Raw genomic sequence first — 10444 nt, forward strand, 5'->3', positions numbered from 1 at the left:
TGTCAATAGTTCTCATTACCAAGCCAACGTTTTGGTTCTGTCTTCTCCAGTTCCTGCTCTGGCCCAGGTGTGATAAAGGTGTGCGAGAATCCCAGCCCCCCCTCTGTATTTCCAGTGCACGGGAGGCTGGGGCAGCTACAAGGCAGATTTATGTCATTCCATGTGGTTCCAGTGCTCTTGGTCCAACTAGATGGGACGCTCAACCTCCCAATGACACGAGTCTCCCTTGGATTACTGACAGTTTCATTCTTGCAGGGGAGAGACGTTGTGGTGTGAGGTTACAGCCCCTGCAGCCGCACAGCCTGAGCGTGTGCACTCCAGCAGTATTTCATGGTTGTCTTTTTCCAGGTGCATCGAATGGAGAAAATAAAAGGAAGAAATCAAACGCCCATCGCGGAATTCATCATCTTAGGATTCGGGAATGGCCCTGAGCTGCAGCCTCTTGTCTTCCTGCTCTTTCTACTCATCTACGTTGCAACTATGGCTGGGAACAGCCTCATCATTGTGCTAGTTATAGCTGACCACCACCTTCACACCCCCATGTACTACTTCCTGGGGCACTTGTCCTTCCTGGAGGTCTGTTACACCTCCGCCTTCCTGCCTCCGCTGCTGGCCAGTCTCCTGTCTAGGAACAGAACCATCTCTGCCAAGGTTTGCGTCGGGCAATTGGTTATCTATGGTGGCTTGTCAACTACAGAAACCGTGATGCTCTCGGCCATGTCTTACGATCGGTATTTAGCTATATGCCATACCCTCCGTTACGCTGCTCTGATGAATGGCCGGCTTTGTTGCCAGATAGCGGGAGGGTGCTGGATAAGCAGCTTTCTGCTCTGCGCCATTGCAAACAGTTTCTTCTGGCAATTAACGTTCTGTGGGTCCAAAGAAATAGACCATTTCTTTTGTGATTATTCATCTATGATAAAGCTGTCCTGTGATGACACCAGCACTGTGGAAATGGTGACAGCTGTCGTGGCTGTCATAGGGGTATTTGTGCCCTTTCTGCTCACCCTGACGTCCTACATTTTTATCATTGCCGCCATCCTGAGAATCCCGTCTGCCACCGGGAGGCAAAAGGCCTTTTCCACCTGCTCCTCCCACCTCATCGTGCTGGTCATTTTCTATGTGACTGTGATCACCGTCTTCATGGTTCCAGCAGCCAACACTCCAAAGGTCCTCCACAAAATCTTCTCTGTCTTCTACACCGTCCTGACTCCCTTGCTCAACCCTGTCATCTACTGCCTCAGGAACAAGGAGGTCAAAGGGGCTCTGAGAAGTGTTGTTCTTCAGCTGGCTGCTTCCAGAAACCATTGGTCATGAATGAACGCTTGGAAAGGGGCAAACCCGGTGAGCGTCAGGTGAGCCAATGAGAAGGGGATTGGTTCCTTCTTACCTGAAGCAATCACCTGCTGAATGGTTTTCTTTTGTGTGGCCAGAGGTGGGAGACAGAGACGTTAAAATCCTGAACAGGGCTTGAGGAATCCAGGCCACAAGAAGTTCTGGGCATACAGATATGTAAATAGAAGGGAACTATTACGTCAGACACAATGAGGTTATCTTTTGTATTGGTTGTTATTCATTTATCGCTGTTCTCAGGGTGGGAGAACGTCGTGAGGGAGGCAGACCTCCAGCAAAGGAGGCGATGGAGTGCTTCCTGCAGCCGAGGTGTGAAGAGGTAAAACGCACCCGAGCAGAAGCAGAGGCCACAGTTCAGCTGGAGAAAGCTCAAAGGCAGGATGCTCCAGGGACACCACCTAAAAGCCCTGCTCCGAGCTCTGCTCACCACCTCGAGGCATTCCCCAGTTACCAGGTGGGGGATAAAGTACAGGATTTCTTCCTGCATTTTGTGAGGGCCGGCCAGTGGCACAACCTCCCCACCGATGAGCACATGGTAGAATCAAGATCTCAGATCACTGGTCCCTCACTAGGGCTGTGTCTACATTTACATCCCTCTTCTGAAAGAGGTATGCAAATGAAGGAAATAAAAAATGAAAATGAGGTTTGCATTTGCATATAGACCACCTCATTTGCATATCCTTATTTTATGGGAAGAAGGATTCTTTCGAAGATGGGGTTTCCTCTCGAAAGAGCAGTGTCTGCACTGGTCTTCTTCCTTCGAAAGAAGCTGTTTTGAACTAAGAATATGCAAATGAGATGTCACATATGCAAATTTGTATCTCATTTGCATTTCAATTAACCTCATTTGCATATCTCTTTCAAAAGCGGAATGCAATTGCAGACACAGCTGAGGAGCGGCAGCTGGCATGTCTGACGATGCCATAAATGATTATGAACGGCTGAAGCAAGAGGCCAGACGGGTGATGGGCCTCACTCCCAAGCAGGCCCATTGCTGTTTCACAGCCCTCAGGTAGCAGCAGAACTTGATGTTTCCCAGACACGCCCACACGGCGGCTCAGAGCCGGAGAACGTGGATCTCCGGAGAGAAGACTGACACCTGCACACGTTGCCCCTCCCAGTGCAGATGGACCAGTTCCTAAAGGGTGTCCCTGGACATATTAGCGTGTACATCCCAGATGGGAACCCCAGTACCAGAGAGAGGTGGGAGTGAGCAGGGCCAGATGGGGGGACCAGGGGCAAAACCAGAACTGACAGCACTTAATGGGGGAACCAGAAGGGGCGTCCAGAGAGAGTGTCTCAAAACTGGGAGAATCCAAGAACCTACATCGCAAGGAAGGGCCCGATCCACCTCAAAGGAGGCCGAGGACGTTCCCTCACCCCCCCAACCCCATTCTCTCACAGCCCACCTCGCTCCAGTGATAGACCAGTCCGGCTGGAATCCCTACAGAACTGGGGTGTGGAGGTGCCTCCAGGGACACTTCCATTCCCTCCTCCGCCACTTGGACCTTGGGGAGCACAAAACCCGGCTCATCATGGCAGCATGCTGTGTGTTGGACAGTGTGTGTGAGACAAAGGGGGATTTCTTTCCGCCCTTGTGGGAGTCCGAGTCTGAATGGCTGGGCCAGGCCAACCAGCAGCCATGCACCATGGGGGCTGCATGCATTGGCGAGGCCCTGACCAAGAGCTTCACCCCAGGGGAACACCGACTCTGTCCACTGGGCTGCCCCAATGGGGGTGTCAGCAGCACCCATCCCTACCATTCCTCCCAGCTTGGCACCCCCACCCCACAAACACGACACGGCGTGGGCTGGTTTACAAGGGGAGGCTTCTGTGTGGATGGAGACAACTGTGGGGTTTAATGGAATAATTCTTCTGCTGGTCCAGCTGCAGCTACGCCTGGAGTTGGGCTGATCTAACCGTGACCCTCAGGACATGAAGTTTTTCACACCCCTCACTGGCGGGATCTCCTCCCAGTGCAGACTGGCCCTGCAGGGCAGACACAGCCAATGCACCCAGCCAGGTGATTGGTTGTGAGACACTTCCACACCTCTGGAGTTCAGACTGAGCAGTGGGTTGGCCTCAGGGGGCAGGGCCATTGTACAAAGGGGAACTACAGAAGAGGGGCTCACCAGCATGCGTGGCCGCTTACGGCCTCTCCTCTGTCGCTCAAGGATGTGCAACACAGGGCTGTTACCTGTCCACTCTTCGTATGTCCTGGCCTCCAGCCAGGAGAGTCTTTCCCATCGCTGGGGAGGTAAAACAAAGAGTAGAACAGAACAGAGATTGTTCTGCCCTCCATGGGCCGGAGCTTAACTAGCTCTACGTCCCTTCTCTCACGCGCTGGGAGAATCACTCCCTCACCTACCAGAGCAGCTTCCACCTCGGCCTTTTTATGTCCTGGCAGAGGCCCACCTCCTCCAAAGTCACTGGCCCTCCGGGACGTTCCCTGGAATCCTTCTCCTCCAGGCAAGACTCAGGAATCTCTTCAGCCCCGATTCAACCTCCAGGGACAATCCCAGTGTAGAACCTCCCTCAGGAAACTTCCTTGTTCCTGGCATCTCTGATGGAGCTTCCATCTCAGGAGACCAGGCCAAGTCCCATTCAACCTCGACCTCTCCCTCCCTGCGAGATACGATCAGCAATTCTAGCCACTCACGCACTGTCCCACGAGAGCTCATCACCTAATAAATTATTCTGTTAGTCTTTAAAGTGCAACACGACTGCTGGTTTGTTTTGGTAGAATACAGACTAACAGGGCCTCCTCTCTCTCACTATTCTTCCTTCCTCCTGTCCTGAGGGGCTTCTTTTGTATTATCCCATCCGCCCACCCACCCGCCACAGGAGCTCAGCTTTAATGTAGCCAGCTACACCCTCCCGGGACCTCCAGGTGTATTAATTGGGCTCTCCAGCACCTTTGAAGGGATTGTGTGATTTATTCAGCCCATCGGGCAAGTGTTCCCTCTGAATGCAGGATCACCACAGTTTAATGACCCGGTGTCACTAGCCCTGCACTGCCCTGGCTTGGAATGTAAGTCCCAGGTGGAGGCAAAGAGACACCAGAAGGACCCAGACCAACTCCACAATCAAACTCACTGACTCGTGCACCTGATGAAGTGGGTCTTTGCCCACCAAAGCTTATGCTCCAAAATATCTGTTAGTCTATAAGGTGCCTCAGGATTTCTTGTTGCTCTCGGAGATACAGAGTAACACGGCTCCCTCTGTGATACAATCAAACTGAAGTTTTCATTCTGGTGTGGGCGAGCGTGGACAATCCCTCGTGTCCATCCAGCGAGCCGAGCAGGGACTATGGAACTATAAGAACTGTAAAATCCAGTGACATGAATGGGGAGCGAGAGGTCGGTGATTTGAGCCCTGGCCTGCTAAACCCAGGGGTGTGAGCTCAGTCCTTGAGGGGCTGTCCCGGGCTATGGGGCAGAAGAAGAAAGACTGGCCCGTGGTCTGGCTCGGAGGGCAGGGACCAGACTCCATGGCCTCCACAGGCCCCTTCCAGCGCTGTGAGATGTGTATCTCCGTGTGTGAAGTCACATATAAGGCTTTTCTGAACACCCTGGGGTCACCACACTGAGAAGAGGGGAGTTACACCCGGGAACAGCTTGGCCCATGCCAGTGAAAACTCACTGCAACTCACGAGCTGCAGTATCAGGTGACATGACACAGCTAACGCTGCTTTTACCGGATACCCACAGGGTCCAGCTCCGAGCAGCCCATCCCCTGGGGGTACATGGGGGACGATAAAGTTTAGAGTCCACCGAAATACTCGTGTGTGTTCAAGTCCCCGATTCCCCAGTGGTTGCGACTGTCTAAATGCTGATAAAACACGAGTGGCCCTTTGGCAGCTTTGGCACTTTCCCTGGGCCGGGCAGGGGAGCTCTGCCCCATCTCCATGCCCAGCTCAGGCTGCTGCTCAGCCCCAGAGCGCCCCACAGCAGGGGACCAGGCCAGGGCCCCATGGCCCTTGTCATTAGGCTGTGGCCCAGTCCCAGGCTCCTCACCCCCACCCCCGCCCCTGGAATTCAGAGCACAGCCCAGCCCTGGCCCCCTGCAAGGTCCCACCCAGGTCCCCCAGCTCTCCCTCAGCTGGGCTCACGCCCCCAGCCCCGGGCTGAGTGCAGAGTCAGCCCCCCCGGCTCCTCCTTATTCCCCTGGAAGCTGGGGCCAGGCCTGGCCAGCACATCACCCCAGCCCCCATATCCTCTCCCAGGCGCACCCCAGGTTGGGCCCAGCACCACAGCCCAGCCCCGGCCCCTGTGGTCCTTTCAACCTCCCACAAGACCTGGGGCCAGGTCCCCTCCTCACCTCATCCTGATTCATATTTTAACCACATCGACAATTGCGATTAATTGTCAAACAAATAATTCTGCCACGAGATGAGGGAGGGAGACGTCGGGAGGGGAATTCGCTTCCACGTTGGGCACATTTCCCCTGGGGCTGAACAAAGCTCTCAGCTCTGGGACGCATTACCAGGGCCATTTCCCAGCTTTGATACTGGCAGGAACGGCCCCGTCCCACCTCTCTGAATTTACTTCTTCTCCTGGGCCCCTGAGTGACAGGTGTCTCCCTCTGCTTCCCCTCCTCCTCCCACCCCCCACTGCCCACAGCCTGGGCCTGGCTGTCTGCCCCGGAGCTGACAGGCTGAAGAAGTGGGTCTGACCCAGGAAAGCTCGTTATGCAAATCAGGAACACGGCCAGTCTGTCGGATGCTCCAGGCCAGCTGGTTTCCTGGGAGGCTGCAGCCCAGCCCAGCCCAGCCCAGCTCCCCTGCTCAGGCCCACAAGGGAGGATGTTGTGTTTTGACAGCTCATTAGGAAGGAGCCATTCAGGGTAAAGAGCCTTTGGGAACACGATGGGCCTGAGAAACACTTGTACCCTGGGTGAGCCTTCCCGGGAACCCCCCAGCGCCTGAAAATAACAGCAGCTGGGAGTCTGCAAGGGCGGGTGAGGAGACCCCAGAACTCTGGGCGCCGGGTGAGGAAATCGGGTTCCCCGCCGGTCTGAGCCCCATGGCTGGGAACAGTGTCCCTGCCCTGCGCTGAAGCTCTCAAAGGCAGGGACTCAGCTCCTCAGCTCCTCTTCGCGGCCCACCCGAGAGGACTCCTGGGCAGAGCTGAGACAAAAGGCTTGAGTGGGACTGGGCTGGACCCCCCGAGGGGATTTCAGCCTGTCTGTGGGCACCTGAGACACCCACAGCGCAAACCAGCTGCAGCTCGTGCCTGGCCCTTCTGCCAGGTGCCGGATCTCCTCGGGCGGGGGAGACCTGCTAATCCACAGCCCATCTCCCCGGGGCCTGGCGCTCCCTGCGCCTCTTGGGGGTTTGCCCCCGGCTTGTGTGTGCAGCGTCCCCTCAGCCGTGTCACCTCAGTCTGATCTCTCGGGCAGCGTCCCGGCTGCTCACGCGCCTGGGCTGCTCCTCGCCACAGACAGGGAGAGGCAGAGCTGGGCCCCAGTGCACAGGGGTCGGCGCTTTGAGCAGGGCCGGGAGGGGCAGGCGCAGTCCCTAGTCAGGGGCTGGCGCTGGGCCAGGCGTGGGTTACGCCGGGTGTGCGCCGAGAACCGGTGTGTCGCTGCAGCTGGGTGTGTGCCAGCCTGGGAGCTCCCCACAGTAGCCCGGCGGGAGAGGCAGCCCAGCCTCGGGCACCAGAGGGGCCGTGGAGCCCAGTTCCAGGTACCCCTGGGGAACCTGGCGCCGACGGAGAGCACAGGGAATGGCCTGGGGGGGAGAAGGGAAGTTTGGCCACACTGGGACAGCCTGAAGGTCTGTCTAGCGCAGCGCCCTGCCCTGCCCTGCCCTGCCCGCCAGCACAGACACAGTGTGTGTGTGTGAGTGTGTGTGTGTGTGTGTGTGTGTGTGTGTGTGAGACAAGGAAACACAGAGGGTGTGCGGCACAGTAACGGGCAGAGTGACAGGGAGGCCCGCGTGGGCCTAGGCAGAGAGCTTGTGTTGCCAATGGCCAGTGGAGTTGAGGACTTAACCACTTGCAGACAGAGTTGAGGTTCTTTCACGTGGGAGCGACTGGAGTTGCAGACGATCAAAACCTGGTTACAAAGGAACTGGGAGTGACCCGAACTGTTGGCCGTCTCCTGCCTGTCATGGAACAGGGCTTTGTCACAAAGGAATTCCCAGAGGCAAACTGCCGCAACGGGGTGAAAACTCCCCAGACGCCCTCACAAACAAGAGAAGATCAATTTAGGTCCCAGTGGTATCAGCTGGTGACCTCATCTTTCTCTGAGCTGAAGGGGAAAGGTTAACACAGCCTGGGGAATGGTTGGCTGAGTGCATTTGACATGGCCTGCGGGGGTGTATCCCGTGTGCTTAGCGCTGGGAACAACTGAATGTCTCCCAGCATTTAGAGCAGAGCTGTAATGTCTACGGGAAAGACCATCAGAAAGGCTTCTCCTCTGCTGGCCTCCTCCTCGCATTGGTCAAAATGTCTGGAGGTCAAAGCAAAACGAAACAGGCTCTTTGGTTTGCATAAAACTGGCCCAGAACAGCATTTCTCAGTGAATAGACGTCATCGATAGAGCTGTGCAGAGCTCTCCCACCCAGCCCCCCAGATCCCTCCACCCCACGCCCAGACTTCATCCCACATGGATACCAAAACCACGGGACAGAGTCGAGTGGGATCGTCGGGGCCACAAAATGTCCTGTGCGGTGAATGTAACTATGGGACGTGAGTGAGAGTTCATCAGGTGTCACGATAACCGAGAACAACAAGTGTGGAGGGGAGAAGGTTCAAAGCAGACACAGAAAGACTGAATCAGTCCCAATAAAAACCCCTGCTGGTGTAACACAGGCTCTGGTAAGAGCACGCTCAGTCAATCAGAGACACGCTGACCCAGAAGTCAGTGACCCCGATTTTGTGCCCACCGCTCCCTTCTGTGAGCCTCAAAGAACGAGACTCTGGGGAGAAAAACACAAGGGACGTGTCACTGTGATGGCTGCCAATGCCCCCGTCTCCTGGGACCTCCAGCCTGCCCTGCTCAGAGCTTAAAAGTGTCCCAGTTAGACCCGTCCAGAACACTGAAAAACTGGTCACTGTTCAGTGACTGACACAGAAGCTCTGCAGCAGTGAAGCCCAGAGTCACGGGGGTTTGTGACCAGTAACCAGAGAGCAACGTCCTGTTCGATGGGTTTCCCTCTTTGTGGGTGGCCACGTCCCACTCCATCGTGTGCTCCATTTCACTGTCTCTAAAAGTGGCTCTCTTGCCCCAGAGGGCAGGACAAGAGGCTGCGGTTTCAAACTGCAGCGCAGCAGATTGAGAGTTGATCTCAGTGTGTCCCAGGGGCACTGGCCACACTGCGAATCACAGAATCAGAGAACACTGGGACTGGAAGGGACCTCGAGAGGTCGCTGAATCCAGTCCCCTGCCCCCACGGCAGGGCCCAGCACCGTCTGTATCATCCTGACAGGTGTGTGTCTGACCTGCCTGAGACATCCCCAGGGATGGAGATTCCACAGCCCCGGGGCAATTTATTCCAGTGTTTGACCACCCGGCCAGGTGGGGAGTTTTGTCTAATGTCCAACCTCAACCTCCTTGGGGCAGGTTCAGCCCATTGCTCCTTGTCCTGCCCTCAGAGGCCCAGGAGAACAATTTTTCTCCCTCCTCCTTGTAACACTCTCCTGGGTACTTGGAAACCCCTGTAATGTCCCTTCTCAGCCTCATCTTCTCTGCACTAACCCAGCCCAGTTCTCTCAGTCTCCCCTCACAGCTCTTGTCCTCTGGGCCTTTCGTCACCCTTATTGCTCTTCTCTGGACCCGCTCCACCTTCTCCACTGCTAGGAAGGGAGAGTGAAGCCACTGGGGAGGATGTGGCTGAGCCGGCCGGAGCCAGGTCCCACTGCCGGGGGCGGCCGGAGCGTGTCCCTGCCGCGAGACGCAGAGACTCCAGCTCTGCCTGGCCAAGGTGCCCCGGCCCTGTGAGCGAGGGGCTGGGGCGGGGCGGGGCGGGGGGCTGGGCCCACACCCAGGGAAACCTGCCCCAGCGCTGAGGAGCCCAGGCCGGTGCGGCCCAGAGCGGAGCTGGCGCCTGCGGACGCGGAGGGGCTGGAAGGAGCAGGCGGGTGGGCGCAGCCTGGCCGGGGGGAAGGACCCAGCCCCGGCCCAGCCCGGCCAGTGGGGCTGGGAGGTGGGGGGCAGAACTGCCGCCTGCGCCTGCGTCCCAGGGAGGGAAACCCAGCGCTGGGAGAGGGAGTCTGGAGGGACCAGGCGGCACCAGCCGAGCGGCGGAGCTGGCGCCAGGCGGCGCTGCCCCCGGGAGGCAGGGAGCCTGCAGGAGAACCCAGCGCTCTGCTCTGCCCTGCCCTGCCCTGCCCTCCCCGAGCAGGAGGGGTCTGCCCCTGGGGGAGCCTGCGGTGTGCAGAGACACACACACACACACACACACACACATAGACACACACACACACAGACACGTGCTCCCAGCACGGCCGTGGGGGCGGGGCCCGTCGGGGGGCGGGGCTGAGCAAAGCCACACCCACTGCCCCTCCCCCGCCCCCACTTGACCACCCCACCCCGGAGCCTGGCGCGGCTCTTCGCCCTCGGATGAACCGGCGGCTCCGGGAGTTACGGGGGGGCGGGGCGGTAAAAGCAGGTGGGGGTGGGGGGGTTGGGACCGAGTTCCAGGCCCCAGGAGTCCTCACTGCCCAGACCCACTGCCCAGACCACAGGGCCGGATTCCCACTGACCCCAAGGGCAGCCAGAGCCACCCCTGCTACGGCCCTGGCCTTGGACGGGGTAGAGCGATGAAGGCCCACGTCCCCCCTGCCACCCCACGCCGGAGAGGGAGGGAACCGGTGGCTTTAAGCCCCACTGTGCGCCCCTGAGTCTGGGGAGAGTGACTGAGGCAGAGATTGTCCAAGTGACCTAGGTGGTTTGGGCACCGGTTATTAACAGGAAATGGAAGCGGGTGCTCAAATCCCCTGGGCAGCTCTGAGCTGGCACCTGAGATGTGTGCGGAGCTGCTGCCGCTCTCGGGGCCGGGTGGGGATCTGGGCTCAGATTCTCCTGACTCCTGCGGCTCCATCCCGCGAGCTGGGCGGAAGGACTCAGACGGGGCAGCGAGTGGTCC

At 57.7% G+C, this 10444-nt stretch overlaps 1 protein-coding gene across 1 annotated transcript; it reads left to right on the plus strand.

The window, feature by feature from the left end:
• The first annotated feature begins 357 nt into the window (after window positions 1-357).
• Window positions 358-2449, plus strand: LOC142004953 (olfactory receptor 5V1-like). The gene is made up of 2 exons (XM_074982629.1): window positions 358-731; window positions 2359-2449. Exons 1-2 carry the CDS (start codon window positions 358-360, stop codon window positions 2447-2449), a joined length of 465 nt encoding a protein of 154 aa, XP_074838730.1.
• Window positions 2450-10444: the final 7995 nt, after the last annotated feature.

Source organism: Carettochelys insculpta, chromosome 32, assembly GCF_033958435.1.
Source record: "Carettochelys insculpta isolate YL-2023 chromosome 32, ASM3395843v1, whole genome shotgun sequence".
Classification (NCBI taxonomy): domain Eukaryota; kingdom Metazoa; phylum Chordata; order Testudines; family Carettochelyidae; genus Carettochelys; species Carettochelys insculpta.

What these genes read in the sequence shown, in the direction of transcription:
- LOC142004953 (XM_074982629.1), top strand. Translation starts at nt 358, where the DNA reads ATGGAGAAAATAAAAGGAAGAAATCAAACGCCCATCGCGGAATTCATC. An exon ending in TCGGCCATGTCTTACGATCG is followed by an intron (nt 732 to 2,358) that starts GTATTTAGCTAT and finishes GCTGTTTCACAG; the next exon opens with CCCTCAGGTAGCAGCAGAAC.